This window comes from Poecilia reticulata, chromosome 17 (assembly GCF_904066995.2).
Source record: "Poecilia reticulata chromosome 17, P_reticulata-male-v2, whole genome shotgun sequence".
NCBI classification, from domain to species: domain Eukaryota; kingdom Metazoa; phylum Chordata; class Actinopteri; order Cyprinodontiformes; family Poeciliidae; genus Poecilia; species Poecilia reticulata.
In genome coordinates, this window is record NC_088846.1 from 9241452 (window position 1) to 9264725 (window position 23274).

At 39.6% G+C, this 23274-nt stretch overlaps 3 protein-coding genes across 3 annotated transcripts; 2 read left to right on the forward strand and 1 right to left on the reverse strand.

Moving 5' to 3' along the window:
• Positions 1-1515: 1515 nt before the first annotated feature.
• ap1g2 (adaptor related protein complex 1 subunit gamma 2) lies at positions 1516-17513 on the forward strand. The gene is made up of 22 exons (XM_008432985.3): positions 1516-1657; positions 2284-2486; positions 4018-4142; positions 5351-5492; positions 6332-6428; positions 6516-6592; positions 6668-6763; positions 7300-7380; positions 7978-8076; positions 8163-8218; positions 8727-8840; positions 10404-10544; positions 10877-10931; positions 11227-11349; positions 11502-11591; positions 11822-11949; positions 12132-12236; positions 12848-12995; positions 13564-13726; positions 13902-14053; positions 14780-14878; positions 15564-17513. Exons 2-22 carry the CDS (start codon positions 2286-2288, stop codon positions 15654-15656), a joined length of 2385 nt encoding a protein of 794 aa, XP_008431207.1. The 5' UTR covers positions 1516-1657; positions 2284-2285; the 3' UTR covers positions 15657-17513.
• A 64-nt stretch (positions 17514-17577) lies between these two features.
• Positions 17578-19397, reverse strand: nedd8l (NEDD8 ubiquitin like modifier, like). Its single transcript, XM_008432984.3, has 4 exons — positions 19234-19397; positions 18256-18303; positions 18070-18152; positions 17578-17964 (listed from the first exon to the last, which is right to left on the reverse strand). Exons 1-4 carry the CDS (start codon positions 19249-19251, stop codon positions 17841-17843), a joined length of 273 nt encoding a protein of 90 aa, XP_008431206.1. The 5' UTR covers positions 19252-19397; the 3' UTR covers positions 17578-17840.
• A 1518-nt stretch (positions 19398-20915) lies between these two features.
• LOC103478888 (zona pellucida sperm-binding protein 3-like) lies at positions 20916-22898 on the forward strand. The gene is made up of 10 exons (XM_008432983.3): positions 20916-21071; positions 21158-21342; positions 21421-21524; positions 21594-21685; positions 21764-21944; positions 22030-22135; positions 22203-22282; positions 22367-22458; positions 22542-22640; positions 22726-22898. Exons 1-10 carry the CDS (start codon positions 21005-21007, stop codon positions 22737-22739), a joined length of 1020 nt encoding a protein of 339 aa, XP_008431205.1. The 5' UTR covers positions 20916-21004; the 3' UTR covers positions 22740-22898.
• The last annotated feature ends 376 nt before the right edge of the window (positions 22899-23274 follow it).

Consider the following 23274-nt stretch of genomic DNA (forward strand, 5'->3'; position numbering starts at 1 on the left):
TAAAAGCCCGAATGTGGCGATTCTTGTCAAAACACCGCTTTTATTTCTTAGGAGTTTGATGCACATATGATGGCAACATCATAAGGCAACACCACAACTCTTAAAGCCACATATCTACATAATCTGAAGGGGGAGAAAGTTTGTAGGACATTGACAGAAGTTATATGCGTGATGCATTTTATAAAGTTTTCTTTGTTTTTGCATACAATGTTGAACATTTTACAAAATATTTAACGTTCTACTATTGCCGTTGCCTTATTGTTTAGGAACAAAAAGGAGCCTCACAACAGAGGCCTGTATTTTATGAATTTACATTGCCAGGTTTCACCAAATACAAAGTTTTTACAAAGTACAATCTACATAAAAACTGCTCATTCTTGCTGATCCTGTGTTTTATTACAGCATAGCAGGTGCAAGAATCAAATTATACTGCCAGCATTACTGAGCACTAAGACAACTTTTGACTGATCTTGATTTTGATTGTGAATAATTTTAGATGCATTTTAGTTGCAGGTGGTTCAACTTCACTTATGACACTCAAGACAACCTGGAGGTCATGATGTAAACTGTCAACAAAGGTTAATGGTGACTCAAACAGTGATGATGATAGTTGTTGTTGTTTTTTAGGCAGAACACTTACTTGTTCATACCTATTTACATTCCTGTTTGAATGTGCTTGGTTTCTGTGAATACCTACCACTTGAATGAACACACGTCTCATTCTGCTTGTTTCATTTAATATGCCAGTGTGAGGGCATCCCAATAGTCTGAACTCATACTCCTTAAACCAACCTGAACATTTTTTCTCTTTCTGGCAGCTGAAGAGATTTTTTTTTTTTTCCTACTTCTTCCATCTTGTGTTTTCTGGAATGATGGTCAGTGGCCTATGGTACATTTATTTTTAGCATGTTTCTATAGGAGAATATACAAAAAAACATCATACATAATATAAAACAATGAGAAAAAATTGAAGTGGGATTGTCCAAGTTTGATCAGTTAGCATAAAAAAGGGTTTGAGAAAACCTTAAAGGTTTATGTCATTAAGCATAACAATAGCAACAGGTACAAAGGAGACCCTGCGTGCATTTTATATTGATGGAGATGATACCAGCTGTATTGCATGTGCACGTTTTGTGGAGCTAATTAGTAGAGCTGGGCTCATTATGAATTGGTAATAAAATCTGACCATTCCAGTCTGCCCCAATTCTTTTCACATAGCTGTTCCACGAGTTTGATTGTTTTCTTAAATAAATGGAGTATTCTCACACTTGGTCAAAACGTTTTGCTACAGCTCTACAAAACACAAAATCCTCCACTGTAGGAGAAATGAAGTTAAAGTATTTTGTGATGTCCACACAGGCTTGAGGTTGTTTAAAAAAAAACTGAAGAAAAAACATAACAAAAACTCGACAAAGATTTTAAGGTTAAATTAATTTTACAGAAAAGTGTGGATACTTTATTTTTAAAAAAATTCCAACAAAAAATTGTTTTATTTTGAAGTATGAAACAGGAAGTCCGGTGATTACAGTCTTTGTTTTGACGTCACCTGCATGGATAGACGGTATTTGGGTTTCCAGCCAACTGAATGCGGCCGAGTGTTGGAGGGGGTCGGTTAAAGAACGCTTTATTTTTTCAAAATACAAACATTACTATCGAGGTAGGTCGTCGTTTTGTCACGCAGACGTAATGTCGCAGTGGGTTAGCTTGCTCTCGTAGCCCAGCTGTCTCCTCAAAGCTCTGACAGCATCCAGCAGCAGGTTAGCTCGGTCCAGTCAGTCTCTGGCTCTGCTCACTGACCTGCAGCATCGACTGGGGCGGTGTGTGGATATGTAACATTTTGACCAAATTGATAATGTTCTAGTTTTTGACGTCAAAGTGATATAACTGGGGGGGGGAAATGGCAGTTGTTATAAGAATGACTCAGGGTGTCACCGGATACAACACATTTCTAAGCTTAAATGGGGGCTGAAATATTTTTGTGAGAAGCACACCATGTTTTTTTTCTTCAGTTTGATTTTTTAAAATTATTATTATTTCTGTTTGTTTTTACAATGCAGATTGAATTGAGTACATTGTAGTGACTCTGTCATTCACCCACACACAGCTGGATGTGTGGAAACAGGAAGTGAAACACAAACTGACCTGAGAGATCTCTGAAAATAGAGTTTGTCCAGGGATCACCTTAATCTGAACAGCTGAACACAAAACAATAACCCATTCAACGTCTCTCTCTTTCTCTCTTCCTCTCTCCCTCGGCCCAACGTCTCCCTTGCACACCCGCAGCCATGTCTCCATCAGTCCCGCTGCAGGAGATGATCCGAGCCATCAGGTCAGCCAGGACCCAGTGTGAGGAACGGGGGGTCATCCAGAGGGAGTGCGCCGCCATCCGGGCCCAGTTCAGACAAACCGACAACGGCGGGCGGTCGCACAATCTGGCCAAGCTGCTCTACGTGCACATGCTGGGCTACCCTGCTCACTTTGGTCAGGTGAGGGGAGATTTAGTTAATTCCTGTCATGGGGTTTTGCGTGGGCTGAAGTGTGGGAAACCATCAAGTGTCTGCTTTCGCTTCATGCCGACTTTCGCAAAATCCAAGTCCAAAGAGAAGTGAGGCACCGAGAGGTGTTATTTGTGTGATAAAGCAGAACATCCAGGCCCCTTCCACATGTTGCCATTTTACAAGCATAAGCTTCAATGTCTTTTCTTGGGATTTTGTTTATAAATCTGAAGCGGAACAAAAGGTTCTCACCGTATTTAGTCACTTTGAGTCAAGACTTTGTAAAAACCCTTTCTGCTCCCACCTGGAGGTTATTTTGGTAGATGTCTCTACCAGTTTTGCACGTCTAGAAACTAAGTTCTTGTCCCGTCCCTCATTTAGAAAAATAGCTCACGCTCAGTCGGATCGGTTCGAGATCGATTGTAGACATCAGGAGTTAATTCTTACCACAAATTCTCTGTTGAATGTACGGGTGTCCAACTCTGGGCTGCTGGGTGTCTGTCAATCGTTAAAAAGTCTTAAATTAAGGCCTTACAATATCTTATAACCATAAAAAAGTAAGTTGGTCTTAGATACTTTGATCACAGGTCTTAAAATTTGTGTTGACAAAACTATTTAATCATATAGATTCACATACGCATTTGTTTTTCTCTCGAGACTTTTCTGTCAGGTAAAATTTGAAACGCTCTCATTCATCTACATTGGATGGTTGAGGCTACCGCTAACTCACTGCTAACGTACCCTTCACTAGTTCACTAGCTATTTATCTTGGGTAAGTTCAAGTTTATCGCCAATTGGATGGACGCAGTTCGTGCATTTCTGTGAAGACAGAGGTCTCAAGTTTAATTCGCAATGGTCTTAAAAAGTCTTAAATTTGAGTTGGTGTAACCTGCAGAAACCCTGAACTACCTTCCTGCAGGTTTTTAGACGCATTCCTTCTCCAACACTCCTGAATCAGTCAATTCCAGGGTTCTGCAGAGCTCACGAGACATGGCTCAGACGTGTTGAAGCACGGCTGCATCTTGAAGTTCTGAGAGTTGCTGTGAACCGGAGATCTTATGGTTTTCTTTCAACAGCTGCTTTCTTAAAGGGTGTGTTTGCAGAGCGCAGCACGATTGGGATATCGTTTTACTACTGAAAACCTGCTTAATTTTCTGTCCATTTCACATTTGCGCGCCTTTGTGTTGGTCTGTCACATAAAATCATTTTTTCTAACATGACAAAGTGTGAAGACTTTTCCAAGACGTTGTATTAAGTGGTTGATCTTAGTCCTTTTTTATATATCCTTTCTGTTATCTGAACAATGTGAATTGTGTTTAATTCCCTCAAGCAAAACTTGTCAAAGATCAACAAATCTCCTGTAAGTAGGCCACTGACTCTCTCGTTTCTCCGCTCAGACTACCGAGTCTCCTCTGCTCCAGAGTGATGAAAGAGCAATGATTTTTGCCTTTGGGCTTCAGCAAAGGGGTCAGTGTTTCAAGCAACTCCACACTTCACAGAGTCGTTGCTTCTTCTTGTGTAGATGGAGTGCGTTCGGATGATCGCCAGCCCGCGCTACAGCGAGAAGCGCGTGGGGTACCTGGGAGCGATGATGCTGCTGGACGAGAAGCAGGATGCGAGCCTGCTCATCACAAATTCCATAAAGAAGTGAGGAGAACTCTTACTAACTGCACTGCATGTAGTATGATCTGCGTTTATATTAATGCAGGGAGAAAAACACTTTTTGTGTTGGTGGATTTCTTCTTTGTACGGCTAAATGTCAGTGATTGGTAAGAATAAAATCATAATCACACATAGTGCTGTGAAAAGGTAGTCTCTTACACTTTTCTGTTTTTGTTACACTTCAGTGTTTCAGACGATCAAACAAATTTTAATATGAAAATCTAATAACTGGTTGTGTCGCCCATGGCAACAAGAACTCCCATTAAGTGTTTGTGAAAGCTGGCAATCAGCCTTTAACTAAATTTCTTTCCAGGATGAAAGGGTTTTCGATTAAGAATGGCCCGTTTAGCATCACACGACAGCATCTGAGTTAAACTCGAGCCATGACTTGGACTAGGCCACTCCCAAACCTCTATTTTGATTTTTATTTTGCTGAGTTAACTTGTGGGATTTGCGACGGACATTTTCAAGAGTGAAAGTGTTGATTCCACCTTTGACGCTAAAAAAAGTCAGCCTAGATCACTACACTACCTCCACCATGTTTGACGTTTTTCTCTTAATTTTTATATTATGTAGATGTAAGTACAGATGTAACTGTTGCATAATATTTACCCAAAACGATTAACAAGATATATATATATTTTTCTTGGTAAACATGAGACATGCAGGGTTTTTCTGGTTTTTTTCTTATCATTTCTTATTGTTGAATCATGAACCTGGGAACATTAACCAGTGTTCTGCTTTTTTTTTGTTTTATTTTTGTTTTTTGTGGTAGTCGGCTGTCACTGGAGTCATAGAAAACACTGTTGTAACTCTTTCCAGACTGATGGGTCTCAACAACTTTGCTTCTCATCTAGTCTTGAATTTCTTTAGATGTTACTTTTTGAGGTATTTTTTCCTACTTCATGTTGGTCCACTTCAAGAGATGTTTGGGTTCTTCAGACTGGTTAGTAATTAGGCTTGTCATTTAGACGTACTTCTATGTATTTTCCTCAGATTTCGGGTGATATTAAAAGTTCTTTCATATAATCTGAAGAATGTGGCCAAAAGATAATTTTAATGAAAGAGACAGACCTCAGTGGAATGAAAAATAGCTAATCATAAAAGTGTTTCATGTCATTCAGATAAATTATATGTCCAATTTTTTTTATTTTTTTGCGATCAACATATATTTCTGTGTTTGTCTCGTTCAGCGACTTGTCTCATAGCAACCAGTACGTGCAGTCTCTGGCTCTGTGCACGCTGGCCTGTATGGGTTCAGCTGAGATGTGCAGGGATCTGGCCCCAGAGATCGACAGACTGCTGCGCTCCTCCAACTCTTACATAAAGAAAAAGGTTACAGCATTTCCTTTTTTTCATTCATGCAGTTCTGACACATTTATCCATTAGTAGAGCTCCTTTGGTATTGTAAACACCAAAGAATGTCAGTGGTTTATTTTATTATAATTTTTTTTTGGTATGTGGGAGTTTTATATTATTATGAGCAGTCAGTATCCGCTTTCAAGCTTCACAAATCAAAGAGGAATTTGTTACAGATGAAGATAAACTCTGCACAGACTAGAACCATAATGAGTTTTATTCATTTGATACAAAATAAGAAATGTTTTATCGGTTTAAACAAACGCGTTATTGTTCATTTTAGGGATGTCCAGATTGAGATTTTTAGTAGGTAATGATAACTTCAACAAAAACTTGATTAGAGATTCAAGTTGACACTTGATACTATTTTCTTATACGTCCGTTTGAATTTAAGTTTTCTAGTAACACCAGATTAGTATTGTGACTAAAACCTCTCAGATTTAGAATATCCATATTACCACATGATCCACCGTTTGTCAGATCTTTGTGTAACACGGGTTACATTTTGACACACTGAAAATCTGACACACTCTTTTCTCCAATTGCTTCTTGATGCTTATTCTTTCAGTCGCTTGAGTAATAAGAAAACAAACTTCTGCTTTATCCTATTTATTATTGAGTTGGTAGTCCTAATATTACTAGAGTTTAGCAAAATGTAAAACAACAGATTGGAAACGTTGCAGATTATTTTAGCTACATATTAATGTAGATGATGGCTAATAGTAGCCTTTGAATTGAGGTATTTGTAGCTCCTCTGTTTAAATTTAACCACTGTTGGTATGAGAATGCATGATTCACTGACCAGTATCTTGCAGGCTGCTTTATGTGCCGTTCACATCGTGAGGAAAGTCCATGATCTAGGAGAGCTCTTTGTCCCGTCAGCTCGCTCCCTCCTCTCCGAGAAGAACCACGGTTAGTAGATTGTAATCTCACGTCTTGCGTCCCTGTGTCCCAGGTGTTGTTTCCATGATCTTCTTGTATTAACCTTTTTACGTACAGGTGTGCTACATGGAGCTGTGGTGCTCATTACTGAGCTGTGTGAGCGCAGCCCAGAAACGCTGGAGCGCTTCAGGAAGGTAAGCGGCGTCCCCATCCGATGGTTCTGCGGTAATGTGCGCGCCGTAACGGTGGGTGTGTCGTGTGCTCTCCAGACGGTCCCGGATCTGGTTCAGATCATGAAAGGCCTGGTGATTTCAGGGTATTCTCCGGACCACGACGTGGCAGGAGTCAGTGATCCGTTCCTACAGGTCAGCCTCGCTCTTTAGGACATTGATGCTTGCAAAAGATGTCGGCTTCTTCTCGTTGACGTCACTGGATATTTTATTGACTTAAATCCAGATTGTTTTTTTTTTTCTGTTATGCTTTGTAAGTTTATGTCAACATTAGAGCAAACTTAGAGCAATTCATATTGCCTTGCAAAACTGCTCAGACCTCTTCAACTTTTCTACATTTTGCCACATTGCAACAACAAATTTCAATGTATTTTTATTGGAATTTGATGACTTCTTGTGGCAGCTGGTTGCACTAAATTTAGAGTAAAGCAGGCAGATTACACATGAGACTTCTAAAATATTTATTGGTAAGAGATTTGGAGAACTTGCATTACTTTTAATTGACCTATCATTTAAAATCCCCAATACAACAAAGTTTATAGGTGTAATGTCAAAACTGCCGAAAGGTATTAATACTTTTGCAAGGCACTGAATACTTCGATGCAAGTATACACAGGTGTATTATTTCTCCTGTCTTTTTGTGCTTCTTCTCCCCCCAACTTTTCCTTCAGGTACGCATCCTAAGGTTGCTGAGGATCCTCGGTCGGAACAACGAAGCGGCGAGTGATGCCATGAACGACCTCCTAGCTCAGGTTTTGTTTTTATTCTTCCAACCGGACAGCATTACTGGAATAATGAGATGTTTTGCTCAGTTCCAGAGAAGCTCTGTGTTCAAATTTTGTCTTTTGGATATCTTCCTTGTCTGTACCAGACTGACTCGTTTGCAAAATGCAAAGTGCCCTCGAATCTTTAAAAGGTTTTATATTAATTTATATCAAATTAAGGCCTTAAAATCTCTTGAATTCATTAAAGAAAATGTAAAGTTTTACATTTTGTATTCTAGTCGTGTGCAGACATCTACACTCACTGTGTTCTGTGACGAAGGCGGTTAAGGCTACTGGTAATTAGCTGCTAATACTTGCTTGCTAACTCGTTAGCACACAAACGAGCCATTGGCAGCTAGCAGACATACTGCTAACTTTAGAGCTACATGCCATGTGAGAAGCACAAATCTGCTGCCAAGAACCAAACCCCCCACCCCCAGTTTTGGTCCCCTGATTTTTTTGTACTGCTCCGTCATGATATACGTCTTAATGGTCTTAAAAAATCTTAAATTTGAGGTGATAAAACTTGAAGTTCAGTCTGTTGTCCGACAATGGCAGCTTACTGACATGTGATTTGTTTTCTAGGTAGCGACCAATACAGACAGTACCAAGACCGTGGGCAACGCTGTGCTCTATGAAACTGTTCTCACTGTACTGGACATAAAGTCAGAGAGCGGCCTCAGAGTGAGACACGTTCTCTTTTTACTGCATTATTGCATCAGCAGGCTTTATTTGATTATCAAACGCTCATAACTTCACTTGCTCCATAGGTTTTGGCTGTAAACATCCTGGGAAGATTCCTCCTGAATAATGACAGGAACATTCGGTCAGTGCTGATTTTCTTCCTGTCTTATTCCTTCACCCTCTGTCGACTCTGCTCACCGCCTATTTCCTCTGATCTCAGTAAAGGCTTTTTTCCCCCTTTTTTATTTCAAAAGTGACTGATCTCCTCCCAACAGGCTGAGCTGAATAATTACTTCCCCTCTGAGCGTTTTACAGTAGGAGCTGACTCAGTTTAAGCACATTTTAGCAGTGAATGTGGACTTGTTGTTGCGTAGGTTCCTAGAGGTTTTGTTGTATTGTGGATTTGTTAGTGCTTTCCATGTGGGCCTTGTAGTAAAACGGGTCCATCTAGTTTGCTCCTGTAGAACTACTGACTCTCTTTGTGCCAGGGCGGCAGTGGTGAGAATGCTTCTTTCCTGTTAGACCTGCCTTACTTGATCATATCTGCCCAAACATAATGTCTGAACTGTAGAAAAGTGCTGACACTGTTGCTAATCACTGTTCATGATGCGGTATAAAAAGGAAATGTTTCATTGTTGGTCCTCTTGCAGATATATTGCCATGACCTCTCTTCAGAAGATCGTTTTGACAGACCACAATGCAGTTCAGCGGCACCGTGGGACCATAGTGGACTGCCTGAAGGACCAGGACGCATCTGTCAAGCGGTAATCTTTGCCTATTTCTTTAGTGAAAAATGGGCTGAAACAGAGACGCCACTACATGAAAGGCCTCCAACTCACAGCCAGGGTACAAAAGAGTCTGTTTTCAAGCAGGAGTCAGAAGACCAGAGGTGTCCAAAGTGACCCATTTGCAGCCATTGGAATAATTTTTTATTTTTTTTTTGTGGCTTCTTAATTGTATTTTTTTTTTAAATTGCACAAATTTGGTTTCTCAAGTAAAACTGTTGATGCAGATGGACAATTTTTACCATTTTTAGGGCAAGATTTTTTTTGGCAAATTAAAGTCCCCTTATGATGGCAGATATTGGTAACACAAAGTTCTTGTTTTTAATTAACCTTGTATTTGGCTTTCATTTTAATTTCATGGTAAAACAGGACAAAACCCATCGATATGTCATTATTATTATTTTAAAAAGGCTATTTTTCGTTTTTAGCTTTTAACTTGACAATTTTTAGGACTCTTGTATAATTACTTCAATATCATTATTGGAGACTCTTACAACCAAAACCATAAATAGAATGGATTATGAAGTCTCAGAACAAAAATGCCCTTCAAAAAATATTAATTGTTAAAATGAAAGTTATTGTGTTTATTTTAATTTATTATGTGATTAATTGATTAATTACTTATTGCGACAGGCTTAGAAAAAAAAAGTCGTATAATTTACGTAAAAACATACAAGAAATCAGTTCGAATCTATGAAAAATATGCCATTATTGGGATAATATGCCATTATGTAAAGATGCATGGTAGTTATATTTAGATGAAATAAAGGCAAGAACATGGTTTTAAGATTTCTTTTTATGGAAGAAAACGTCAAAAAAAAAAAAAAACTATTACAAAGGACTTAATAGTTTTACTTAATCTCATCCTACACTTTGTTTGCAAAGAGGAAGATCCATCTGGATCTGTATGCTTGGGTGAACCACAGCTAAATCTACTAACCTGAAGTGGAAATGGTTGCATATCATCATAATAAAAATTTTATATCTATTTATCGATTCAATCGTGAACCAAACCTGAAAAACGCCTGTTGTACCATTTATTGCTTTTGGAAAAAAAAACCATTTGAATAAACGCAGTGAATCGGTTACAAAAGCAAGATTTTATTTATTTATTTATTTATTTTTTCGTAGTGTCTCACCATTAAAAACACCTTTTCACAATTACGTTTGAATAAATACACACAAGCTCTCAACAAATTTACAACCAGTAAGTGAAACGGTTTCACACCACCTGTGATTTTTGGCTCCCTTATTTCTCGTATTTCAGCCTCTTACTTTGGGAGCTGCGTCACTTATCTGGCATCCATTTAAAAAAAACAAAAAAAACTGCATTCTTAATGAGACAAACAGAGCATTTGTACCAAACAGACTAGCATTTAAGCCTTTAAAGCATCTCTTTTAATGTTCACATGCAGAGATAAACCCGGAGTATCAATATTTAAAGATGTTCCTTTTTTCACGTCGGGGAACGCTGTGAGCGCCTGTCGACGCAGCCAAGCCGGATTAATTAGCACCTTTGATCCTCCTCTCCCGTCCATGTAGGCGTGCTTTGGAGCTGTCCCTGGCTTTGGTGTCGGCCTCCAACATCCGCTCCATGATGAAGGAACTGCTCATCTTCCTCTCCTCCTGCCCCCCCGAGCTCCGGGCTCAGGCTGCCAGCGGCATATTTAACGCTGCTGAAAGGTAGAGTCTCAAAGAACGTTTGGTGGATTTTATTCCGCGCATAAACGACTGATTTATTCTCAACACAGACTCGTAACGCATGCAAACACAGATGACTTCCCCTCATGCATGTGAACAGATTGGACGTGTTGTGTTTTTTTGACCCAGAGTGGGGCAGTTTTAATGCTGAGGCAGATGCAATAAAGGCTCTACTTATCCACTCAGTGATATTCCTGCCCGACAGACACTGCCCAGCACTTATTCTCCTACACACAATGCAGATACAGATTTGGCGCGCTCGTCTCACCGTAGAGCGCTGCTCAGTTGGCTGTGTGTGTGTGTGTCTCTGTCAGGTATGCACCCTCTAAACGCTGGCACATTGACACCATCCTGCATGTTCTCACCACGGTAAGTTCACTCTAGTAAACACTCACATATTGCTTAATTTTTCAATTAATCAATTACTAAATTAGCTGACAATTTTTTCAATAATTTATTAACCATTTCATGTCTTGCAGTGAATGGCTAATAATTATTATTTTTTTGCTAGTGTAACATGAAGAGTTGGTCTTTTTGCTAAATGCCGCCGCTAATTTCATTGATTTTCAATCTATGCATATTGAAGAACGACATATGACGACACGATGCTGAAGGACCTATTGCTGCGTTTGCGTGAGCGCGTGTGTCATTTCCTCCCTCGCAGGCAGGGGGCGACGTCAGAGATGAAACTGTGCCTAACCTGATTCAGCTCATCACCAACACCTCAGAGCTGCACTGCTACACCGTCCACAAACTCTACCGGGCGCTGCTCACCGACATCTCTCAGGTCTGAGGCTCAGGCTGCTCCGGTTTCACTGCAGCGTTTGAGTCGGATGGAAACAGATTTGTCTTTTAATAAAAAATTTAAAAAAGTGAGAATTTACGCTTCTCCTATGTATCCCCAAGTGATGTACAAGTGGAGTTTCTTTGTGTTCGCAGCAACCCCTGGTCCAGGTGGCTTGCTGGTGTATAGGAGAGTATGGGGACCTGCTGCTGAAAGGAGAGTGTCAGGAGACAGAAGCCGTGCAGGTGAAGTACTGATGTTGTGTTTAGGTATAAAAGCGAAGAGTGCAAGATGGTCACAATGTTCTGGGAGAAACAAATTGTTTTGTTTTTTTTTAACTCCACACAGTTAAAGGGAGAAAACTAGTGGCATGTATTTTGCTCAAAACTGAATTTAAAATGTCTTTTTTTTTGTTGTTGTTGTAGGTTTATCACATTTTTTTTTTGTTTGTTTCTTTTGCACGTGTCTTCATCAGGTGACGGAGGACGACGTCCTGGACGCTTTAGAGATAGTTTTACAGTCGCACATGTCGACTCCAACGACCAGAGGCTTTGCTCTCACCGCCACCATGAAACTGAGCACACGCATCACAGACAATGTGGAGTAAGAAAACAAAACAAAAACACCTCTTTAGCCCCTGGCGGTCCACAGGGATCAGAGTTGTGTAGAAAGCCCCTAACGGACCAGTTTGTTGATGGAAGAACTTCTGCAGAACGCTGACTGTAAGCAGCTTGCGTAATTTCTCTGTTTCTCTTTCTCCTCGTGAACGCGCTCCCCACCGGCAGTCGGATCAGGAGCATCGTCAGCATCTACGGAAGCTGCATAGACGTGGAGCTCCAGCAGAGGGCAGTTGAATACAACGCACTCTTCAAGAAGTATGACCACATGAGGTAGGCAAAGACAGAGCAGTGTCACATTTTTTTCTTTCTTATGGACGTCTTATGTTCTAGGACAACGGCTCTCAAGTTTTTATAACAAATGGACGATGTTCTCTATCCTATTTTAGACTTTATTTGGGATTCTTAAGCAGTATGGAAGTTTGAGTAGAGTATCTCCAAGGTCTGGGTATTTTTTTTTCTCTAGAAAAGTCTGATCACCATCAAAATGTGGTAGAAATCCAGGGTGGACTTTTATTTTTGATATTTAAATATTAGCTACAAAAAATGAGGAATCTGTAAACCGGAGCAGTTCTTTATCTATCTGACTGTCCATCAATCCATCCATTTTTTAGTTTATCCATATATCGATTTGCCCGTCCATCCACCTATTCTCCCAATAATCAGTGTATCAATCAGTCTGGACTAATAAGGAAGTTTTGTCTAAACTGGGTTTAAAGTCATTCCCATATCCAGGTTCTAAGTTCCAAGGTCAATAAAACGCACCATTTCTCGTTCCAAGTTCACCATCTCTGTCGCACTTCTGTGTTTGAAGAATGTTCTGATGAAGCAAACTGTGATGGCTGTAGCTGTTTCCAGACTGAGGTCGTTGCTTGTTTCCGCAGGGCGGCTGTGCTGGAGAGGATGCCTGTGATTCAGAAAAACTCTCTGGGTCAAACCAACGGAGAGCTGAGTGAGGAACCCATGAAGGAGAGCCAACCAGGAAAGGTCAAACAGGAAGAGACGGCGCTGCCGCCACAACCAGCTGGCCAGGTATGAGAACACAGACCTTCCTGAAATATCTCTTAACTATAGTTATTGTTTTGCATTTTTTATTTTGACAGTCACCAGGAAGTTTAATAATGGTTTATTGTAATAATGTGAGAATAAAGTAACAATATTTTGAGGGTAAAATCATCATAATATGAGAATATTCATAGTGTAATGACTTTATTCTCCTAATATTCCGACTTTATTCTCTTAATTTTATTACTTTTTTCTCGTAATTGTACTATTTTTATTCCTTTCAAGCATGGTCCTAATACTCTGTCATAGAATACAAACTGATGTGACGCAGAAAAAGTGTTTCCATCGCGCTTTTGCGGTAAACTCCAATTTCGATACGACTGAAAAACCTCCTGATTCTATAGTAAAAGCTTTTTAGCGAAAAATGTGTTTATTCGAAATTAGCATGTTTCTATTAAGAAGATTTATTTCTGTAATTCGAATTTGCACAATTTTATGGTAAGTGGAAGCGCGGCTACAGTTTTAGGCTACAGGCTTAGTTCTATTTTAAATATCTGTGTATCTATGTGCTCAGTTCTGTGTTTTTTTTGCTCAGGTGGTTGACCTCTTGGACCTGCTGGGAGGTTCTCAGGAACCCCTGCAGCCCGGCTCGTCAGTCGCTGGCTCAGCATCAACGCAGCTCACTGCTGCCCCCACCAGCGCTGGAGGAGACCTCCTGGATCTGCTGGGTGGGTTTGAGCCCACTCCTCTGGCCCCAGGTCAGTCCCATCAGACACAGATGAGATGGAAACACAAAAACTATATGATTGTTGACTCTAAAAGGAAAATAAAGAAAAAAATCATTTTTAGAATGTATATTTAACTTTTCATAAGCTGGTTTGCTCCACATATCTGAATCAATTCCACGTTTCTTTATGCTTCTGCTTGCCTCAGCTCCCACTGTGACGGTGTACGAGAAAAATGGTGTGACTCTGACGCTAAGCTGCGAACAGCAGTCGGAGTCGGGCCTGACGGTCACGCTCACCGCCTCCAACTCCACTGACTCAGACATCAGCGGCTTCACCCTGCAAGCTGCGGTGCCCAAGGTTTGTTTATCTCCCTCCATGAAACCACCTTCTAACCGCATCTGTTATGATAATGTCGAGTTCAGTGATAAATGCACCATTCAGTGTTAAAGTGAGGAAAACGGCCGCAGCAACAGCAGTAGAGCTTTAATGAAATACTGAGGGACTCACTGAATGTAATTGTAAACAGCAGTCAGCTAAAGTGCAGACATTTTAAACAGACTGACATCATTTAAATTAATTAAAAAATGTCTTCTATAACTAATTCACAGTGACAGTATACTGTTTGTCGTCTTATTGAACCGGATGTGTTTGTGCGTTTTGTCAGTTCGTGTTCAAAATGTTGTTGCTTAGGAATGCTAACAGCAGTTAGCATACTGCCTTAACACAACAATGAACAAATCCCTCTGGTCTTCTGAGTCCAGTGAGGTTTAGAAAGGAAAATTTAAATTTATTCAATTTTAAAATGAAAAAAAAAAAAAAAAAAAACTGTTGCATTTTGTTTTATGCTTAGCATTGTGAAACCAACTACTGGAACCGGGAACTCTTATTTTATCTCTGTTAAAGACATTCAACCAATAACACGCCTTATTTTCAACATTTAAAATGTGCCACTTCGGTTTTATTGTCTCTACAATTGTTACTACAGTACTACTGCCAGTAAATGAAAGTAAAAATCACCTGTTTTGCTACGCTGCTGCTTCAGCTTCACCGTTTGTTTTTTTTGTTTTGTTTTCTGTGCTTCAGAGTGTGCAGCTACAAATGAGGGCCCCGAGCACAGACTGTCTTCCTGCACATGGTGGCGCTAAACTGACCCAGCTGGTGGTCCTCAACAACCCCAACAAGGTGGGTCTGCAGAATGCAAACAGGGCTGCCCCCACATCCTTAACGAGTCTTAAAATGCCTTAAATTAATGTATTTAGAATTAAGGCCTTAAGATGTCTTAATTTCTTTCTTTTTTTTAAGTAAGTTGGTTATAGGTCTTATACTTAGTTATAAGCAGACTATTTAATCTCTTTTATTAATAGTTTTTTGTTCATGTGGCTTTTCTGACAGGCAAAAGCTTGAAGCACTTAAAATCGGCTTCACTGTGTACTGTGACTCGAGGTGATTGAGGCTACTAGGTACTAGCTGCTAACATATATCTAGATATATGTTAGCAGCTAGTAAATATTTATATTAGCAGTATATTTATCACCAGTTAGCTGGTCAATGTCTTTGGCTCTCTTCTGTTGCCAACCCATATCATTTATTTATTTTCTTTGGTACATTTCTGTCGCGACGGTCTTAAGAAACGTCTTAAATTTGAGTTGGTGAAACCCGCAGAGACCCTGTGCAAAGGCGCAAGCGGAGAAATAACGCACAAGCTGCGCCTCCCATTCAATGTAGTGATTCTTTAACGTTGCGGTGGAGGAGAACACCGATGGAAACTTCTTCAGAAGTTGGGGCTGGAACCATGTTGTGTTCTTATATATTTATTTCTTTTTACTATAATCAGACATGAACAGTGAACTGTTCCTTTACATTTCAGGTAAATCTGAAAATGAGGATCCGCGTGTCCTACACCTGCCAAGGCTCGGTCGTTCAGGACATGGTTCAGGTGGACTCCTTCCCGGGACTCTGAGCCGCAGCCGGACCAGGAGGCGTCTCTCCGAGTCCCGTTAGGTGGTTTTCAAAACCCTGAGAAACGGCGAGTTTCACAGGAATCCACAGCCACACTGAAGGAATGATATTTTTTTGGTGCTTGTGAGGTAAACATCACAACGGTGAACATTTAAGGATTTGCAGGTATCGAAGAAAAGAATGGGTTATGTAAAATGAAATCATCACTATACATATTTAAGCAGGGAGTTTTTTTTTTATATACCAGAGTGTTAGGGTCACTTGGAGAAAGTATTTATTTACCTGTTTCAAGATTAAAGTCAAAAGAACCAACTTGGAATGTTGAGGAAAAGGGTTAAATCCTGGGGAATACAATTCTAATCAAAACACCAAAGGAAAAAAGAAATGAGATTAGAGTTCAAAAAGCTGATTTAAAAAAACACTCAATATATTTTTAAGGAACTTTTCTTAAAAAAACATTATGTTGAGATTGTAAACAAGGGCCAATTATGGTTCCTCTTTGTGTAAATGACCTGTACTGACAGCAGTACAGACATTTTCCTTTAATATCCTGTTTCCTCTGCTTTTTTTCTTAACATTTTAGATTTGTTCTTGAACAAAAAAATTGACTTTACTGTTGAACTAAAATGTAAAAAAAAAAATGTGTGTGACCCTAATGCTCTCTTGTAGATTTCAATGTTTGTGAACCCTTTGATTTCTAGATTCCTGCACAACTTGTTTCAAAACGTAGTTTTTGTTTTTACAATGTAGTAGTGACAAGAATTAAACCAAATTAATCTAGGTATGCCGATGAGGTCATCTTGGGCTTTGACATGTTTTAAATTTAATCCTATTGATCATGTCTCTGGGCCCGTTTTGCTGCATCTGAACTGAAGACGTTTTAAAGATTAACAAAGAAAAAAAAATGTAAAATCCATTTTTTATTTATCTGAGACACTTATCTGCCTCTGAAAAAATCTTAATATTTTATTTAAAGATTCATGAATACAGAAAATGAATGAGGGTTCACAAACCTTAAAGAGCCACTATGCCAGCTCAACCTTTTTATTGAAATTTTTGCTGCTGCATTCAGTGTTTATATTTTCACCGGTTTTTTTTTGTTGTTGCTTTTGATGGCAGCCTTTCATCTTTGCTCCATATAGATATTTGTTTTTATGCTCTTTGCACTGTCTAAACAAGGCAAAAACACTAACCAATGAGTTTCTAACCACTACTTCAATTTTTATTTATTTTTATTAAAATGCGAGAGATATAGAAGAGTAGATTTTAAACACAACCATATGAGTTGCCTTTTCTTATCTCAGAGAGTTCTTCGATTATCCAGGTGTTTTAGCTCCTGACCATTCCCCCTGTGCCTTCTGCCACTTTTTTTTTTTTTCAAAACATTTCCTTCAGAGGCCAAGATTATTTAGTTAGACTTTACATACCAAACAACACCTCTCCTGGATGTTAGACTCTAATCAATTGTTTACAGATGATTAAATAAAGCAGGTTTATTTATGAAGATTATGTACAGCAAAACAAGAAGAAATTCAGGCACGCCGCTGCCTACCAGATGTATATTTTGGATAACAAATGTCGAAGCACAACCAAGAGTTTTAAATCCACGGAAACGCCCAGCCTTTTTGTTGGTGGGGAACAAAGCGCTACAAAAAAAACAAAAAAAAATGTCGAGATGAAACCAGCGTGTTTGTGTTAGCTCGGTGACTCATTTTCATCCTCTCTGCTTTTAGCGAACACTCTAGACGTCAGATCACACACACACACACACACGACTCCACTGTAAAGAGCTGAGAGAATATTGATTGTCTTTGAATATTCCGTTTTGTTTTCTAATAAAAGAAATTCTCAGGCGTGACTTAATCTGATGTCTGTTTTTTTTTTGTGTGTGCTTTTTTATAACCAAAGGACGACACTAGAAGTCAACTTTCACCTTTATTCACAAGCAAAGATCACATAATCTTCAAACTGTGGTGCTGTAACTGTTCAAAGTCAAATAAAACAATGTAGGTTAACACACACAAAAAAAATCTACATATGTATTAGAGCGTCCATTTTTCTTTGAAGGTTTAGTTTTAGTTTTGTTTTTAATTGCTGTTTCTTGGTAGCATTAGCCTAATTTAGCTCTAACACTGATTTGAACGCCGCGGTGTTGGCACTCGGCAGGTCTCAGGTCAGCAGCAACTCATGACGAGGGAGAGAGGCGTGTGCAGCTTCTGTGGGGTTCTGATCCTCCTCTTAACGCCAGCACAAGATGGAGCACCGAGCCGCCCTGGATCTTGTAGTCTGCAGCCGTCTTCTCATCGTTCCTGAAGACGGGAGGAAGACAGAAGGAGGGGGGGGGGGGGTTGTGGTTTTAAAGGAGAACCCTTATGGAGGGATCACAAAAAGGACTACAAAGTGAGCTGGCTCACATCTGTTTCCCGCTGTAGATGAGCCTCTGTTGCTGTGGAGGGATGCCTTCCTTCTCCTCAACCCTTTCCTTGATTCGCTCCACCTTGATGTGGGACAAAACGAGAACACTCAGCGCTGATAGAAATCAGTTGAGTAATGAGGGTTTTTTTTTTTTTGTAAAACTGTAGTTTGCGTCAATGCATCACCTTGTCTGTGGGCTCGATGTCGATCTCTATTTCCTTTCCAGTCAGGGTCTGAAAGTGGGAACGTTAACAGCATAGGTGAGATTGGATCGGATCAACCTGAAAGCTGTTCCAAAATCACCCTGATGACATTTATAACTATAACACTTGTGATTTTTTTAAAACGTCAACAGAAAAATATATTTAGCTTTTTTTATATATATGTAGGCATAATTTAGACTCAGTTTTTTCCCCCAACTTACACTTAAACGTTGTGACTGTATCATACATGTACATATCGTCACCTTTCTAAAAAATAGCATATATATATATATATATATATATATGCTTTTTTTTTGTTGTTGTTTTGAAAGAAAGTGATGGTGATATTTTATTTTTTTCCCAAAAATCCCTTTTGGTAAAAAAATTTAATTACGTTACGATGGTGACGATATGTTAGTGTCATAAGATTACCAATAAACCTGAAATTTTAAGAATTGGATGGTTTTTAATCTTCAGAAACCCACCGACTGCTATATAAAGGAATATGTAAAAACATTCATACCCTTTTGAAAAGTCCTGTGGTGACTTGTAAGGCTCAAAGTTAACTGGAATTTGTCCCAAAAAATTACTTGATCTATAAAACTACAGAAACAATAAAAACGTAGTTGTTTAGGGAACATGTCTGTCAGTCAGCAACCAGAATAAATCTAGGGTTTTGACATGAACACCCCAAAATACATAGTATGGCTTGTACAGGAACTCCCGAGTCAAAAGTTGTTTTCCCCCTGCTTTGACTCATGATTTTATTTTTTGAAAAAACTTCGAGAGCAGTAAGTTAAGCAACCAAAATGATACATTAACCTTACTACCAGTCTTCTGAGCATACGTCTGAGCACAATCAGAGTAATGGGTTGGATACATCACCGGAGAAGAAATAATGAACCGGCGAACCAGTTATCGAACGGCAATAAAGTTAAACCTCAATAAAAGATTTCTCACCTTAACTTTGATCAGCATGTTGAATAAACACTATTATTTTACTGAAAAGAGAATGGACGACTAACAGAACAAAACAACTGGCAAATTAACGCTTTACAACCAGCTCGTCAAGCTAACCTGACTTTACTTCCTGTGTAGCGGACCAACACTCTAACTATGTCGGCTTGTACCATAACACCAGTAGAAAGGTTCCGCTGTTAAAACTACAGATTAATAATGATAGTAATAATAGAAATTTCACCTAGACGTACCTTATTTTTTTCATAAACTTTTGCAAAAATAAAAACAACACTAATTTATTTGTTAGCCACCATGTGTTAGATAAGCATCTGTTGTTACTTTTGTTATCATTACATGCACCCAGAGTTTTAAACCACTGTAATAATTGTCAATAAAGATTTAACCATCTGAGTGTCTGAACAGTTTAGCAAATTATTGTCACAATTTTATACACGAAATAACTGGGAAATTTACGAGATTATGTTGCTAAGAAAACATAATCTCATAGGAAAAATCTCTTAAGAAAAACAAATTCTAGTTTTTATTGAGTGTTGATTACACGTTTTTCCAAATTACTAGTTTATATATATATATATAAACTAGTAATTTATATATATATATATATATATATATATATATATATATATATATATATATATATATATATATATATATATATATATATATATATAAACCACACCAGACAAGACCCAAGGTGTAGGTTGTGCAAGGAGGCCCCTGAGACAGTCCAGCACATAATAGCAGGGTGCAAGATGCTGGCAGGGAAAGCGTACATGGAACGACATAACCAAGTGGTGGGCATAGTGTACAGGAACATCTGTGCAGAATATGGACTGGAAGCCCCGAGATCAAAGTGGGGAACACCCCCAAAAGTGGTGGAGAATGACCGAGCTAAGATGCTGTGGGACTTCCAGATCCAGACAGACAAGATGGTAATGGCGAACCAACCGGACATTGTGGTGGTGGATAAAGAACAGAGGAAAGCCGTTGTGGTGGATGTAGCAATACCAAGTGACTACAACATCAGGAAAAAGGAGCATGAGAAATTGGAGAAATACCAGGGCCTCAGGGAGGAACTGGAAAAGACCTGGAAGGGAAGGTGAAGACCACAGTGGTGCCTGTGGTCATCGGGGCCCTCGGGGAAGTCACTCCCAAACTGGAGCAGTGGCTCAAACAGATCCCAGGAACAACATCAGACATCTCAGTCCAGAAATGTGCAGTTCTAGGCACAGCCAAGATACTGCGCAGAACCCTCAAGCTCCCAGGCCTCTGGTAGAGGATCCGAGCTCAGAGGATGAAACAGACCACCCGTGGAGGGTGAGAAGGGAATTTTTGTGTGTGTGTGTGTGTGTGTGTGTGTGTGTGTGTGTGTGTGTGTGTGTGTGTGTGTAAACATTTCATTTCACTTCATTTGAAAATAACATTGAAGTTATTAACAGTGAATAGGTTTACTATATTAATAAATTTAAAGTTGTGTTCATTTATTTTTGTTCATCTCTAAAAAAAAAAAAAAAGCACACTCTAAACAACACAATAGCACACCTTTGTTTCTACTAAAAATGAAATGAAATGATTTTTTTTTTCTTAATTTAAATATGTATTCATGTCAACTCCCATTCTTCCTGGGGACCGTGAACACAACACTCTGATAAATAGCTGTCCCGCCTTCGCACGGATGTTCTCCACTCAGCTAATTAACTGAAAGGTGGATAAAAAGTATCAGTCTGGTTGTGTCCGAGATCCATTAGTCATGGTAGCTCATTTCTGTCTAGGTTTTGTGGTCTTGGCTCTCTTAGCAACAGCTGTTGCTGATCCAGGTATTTGCCTCGTACATCCGTGTCGATGTTTAGCAGGTATGTGTGCTTTTTGTGGTCATGAAATCATCCTGGTACTTTATCCGCAGATATCAAAGTGGTCTGTGCAAAAGACTCTGTGCGAGTGACATGGAGGGTAGCCCCCCAGTTCGTCCCATTCGCAGCTCGATTCTTCCTTGGAAGCTGCATGCCGTCATCGTGGAAAGTTCTGCCCACCGGAGAGGGATTGGCACATTTTAACTACAAATTCTATGATTGCAAGTTTACCAAGCAGGTAAGGTGTCTCCATAACGCTTTCAGTCGATTAATCTGCTCGCAATGTTCGCCACTAACTGGTTATTTCTGTCTGCAGCTGAAGGGAAAACGCATAATATATCAAAACGAGCTGAGCTTCAGGCCACAAGCAAAACCGAAGCCTGTTGCCTTTAAGTATCCCATCCAATGTGTCCAGAAACGGTAGTAATTTGGTTTACTACAGTATGATTAAAAGACCAAGGTATGGTGTTGAGTCTTCACTTGTTTCAGACCTGACGGAAGAATCCCCCAGTTCCTGAATCCTGGCTCAGGTGTTTCTGAGGGACGCAGTAAGCTGGTCTTTCATATGGCTCTCCTGAATGGTAAGTTCTCCTGCCAGGTAAAATCGTGGCTAGATTCTGGGCTGATTAACTTGTATTCTTCACCTCCACCCCTCAAAGAGCAATTAACGGCCGTCTCAAAGACAAATGTGATTCCCCTCGGCTCATTCCTACCAATCTGGGCAGCTGTGGAGCAGAAGTCCCATCAGCCGCTGGTGCTGCTCATGGATGAGTGCGTTGCGGCCTCAACCCCAGAGCTGGAACCTGGCAACCAACTTTATCCCATTGTTGGCAATCATGGGTAGGTGTCAAACTTTATTAAATTTTTTTTTTTTTTTTTTAAATGGTCACCGGACATGTTGCTGACTTGAGTTTGATACTACTAGGTGTCTGCTAGAAAGTAAAAGGGGAAGCTCACTGTTCCTTCCTCGGTACCATTCATCTGCCATAATTCTCTATCTCCAGTCATTTGAGTTTGGCATGGGAGGAGAGGTGAGTCTAGAGTTAAATTGCTCAGATTTTTCCCAATTTGTGAACTAACTGTTCTCGCGATTCCCAGGTATACATTCACTGCAATCTAATCGTGTGGGATGGGGATTTTGATAAACGCAGGAAGGCTTGCCATGTGAAAGATGGGAGGTAACTACATGTACAGAAGTTGTATGTTGCCAAATCTCTCACGGTTTCTAAGGACGAGGTGCTTAAAACTGTTGTGCTCATCAGGTGGGAGCTGCTTGATGACCCTGCTCGGAGCTCGCTCTGCAACTGCTGCGAAAACTCTTGTAGTCCTCGCACCAAAAGGGCAACAAGCTGGGGTAAGTGGGGTGTGTTTCTTTTTTGTTCCCCCCGCCCAATAGCCTTGCTGTATAGCTTGCCTCTCCTGATTTTCTCGTTTTAGAGCCTCACAGCGTGCACTTCAATTCTGTGTTGGGACCCATCATCATAGTCGACCAGCCAGCCTCTCTGATAAATTCTTCACTGCCTGAGACTGATACAGGTGGGAGTGCGGGGGTTGTGAAGTTTCTGTATCCAAGCTTTGCACCAATGTGTGTCTCATTACAAATGCAATTGTCTATTTGCAGGAAATTTAAGTTGAAGCTGAACTCTAAGGTGCAGCCTGTGGCACTCTTGATTTACAAGACTCTGGACATCAGTATTTTTGGAGTTTTTTTTTTTTTAAGAACCTGTCATTGCCTGACTTGATGCTGTTTAATTTGAAAGGGGAGTTGTGAAATAAACCCTGTTCTAATTTTGACCCTTTTTCATCTTTTTTTTTTTATGGGTGAACATGTGCAATAAACTTCACTAGATTAGCTTAAAATTTTAAACCGCTATATGAAAACTAAATATTTCTCTGTCAGTGGAACACGGACTTTTTCATGGATTGAAATCCAGAATATATATATATATATATATATATTTTTTTTTTTCTCTCATTTTTCCTCTGACCATTTGTATTAGCTTTGGGTCAAACCCTAACTTGTAGTAGCAATGTTCTATAAGACCTGGAGTGAGCCTGAAGTGCCACAGCATAGATTAGGAGCACTTTATCTGGACTGAAATGAAGTTGAGTGACAAAGTTTTCAGATAAAAGCTTGCCTTTCATTTGGAAATCAAGGTCCTGAAGTGAA

What these genes read in the sequence shown, in the direction of transcription:
- nedd8l (XM_008432984.3), bottom strand. An exon ending in ACATCGAGCCCACAGACAAG is followed by an intron (nt 18,153 to 18,255) that starts GTGATGCATTGA and finishes TCCCACATCAAG; the next exon opens with GTGGAGCGAATCAAGGAAAG. An exon ending in ATCTACAGCGGGAAACAGAT is followed by an intron (nt 17,965 to 18,069) that starts GTGAGCCAGCTC and finishes TCCCGTCTTCAG; the next exon opens with GAACGATGAGAAGACGGCTG.
- ap1g2 (XM_008432985.3), top strand. Translation starts at nt 2,286, where the DNA reads ATGTCTCCATCAGTCCCGCTGCAGGAGATGATCCGAGCCATCAGGTCA. An exon ending in TCAGTGATCCGTTCCTACAG is followed by an intron (nt 6,764 to 7,299) that starts GTCAGCCTCGCT and finishes CTTTTCCTTCAG; the next exon opens with GTACGCATCCTAAGGTTGCT. An exon ending in AGTCAGAGAGCGGCCTCAGA is followed by an intron (nt 8,077 to 8,162) that starts GTGAGACACGTT and finishes CTTGCTCCATAG; the next exon opens with GTTTTGGCTGTAAACATCCT.
- LOC103478888 (XM_008432983.3), top strand. Translation starts at nt 21,005, where the DNA reads ATGGTAGCTCATTTCTGTCTAGGTTTTGTGGTCTTGGCTCTCTTAGCA. An exon ending in CCCATTGTTGGCAATCATGG is followed by an intron (nt 21,945 to 22,029) that starts GTAGGTGTCAAA and finishes TGATACTACTAG; the next exon opens with GTGTCTGCTAGAAAGTAAAA. An exon ending in AGTTTGGCATGGGAGGAGAG is followed by an intron (nt 22,136 to 22,202) that starts GTGAGTCTAGAG and finishes CGCGATTCCCAG; the next exon opens with GTATACATTCACTGCAATCT.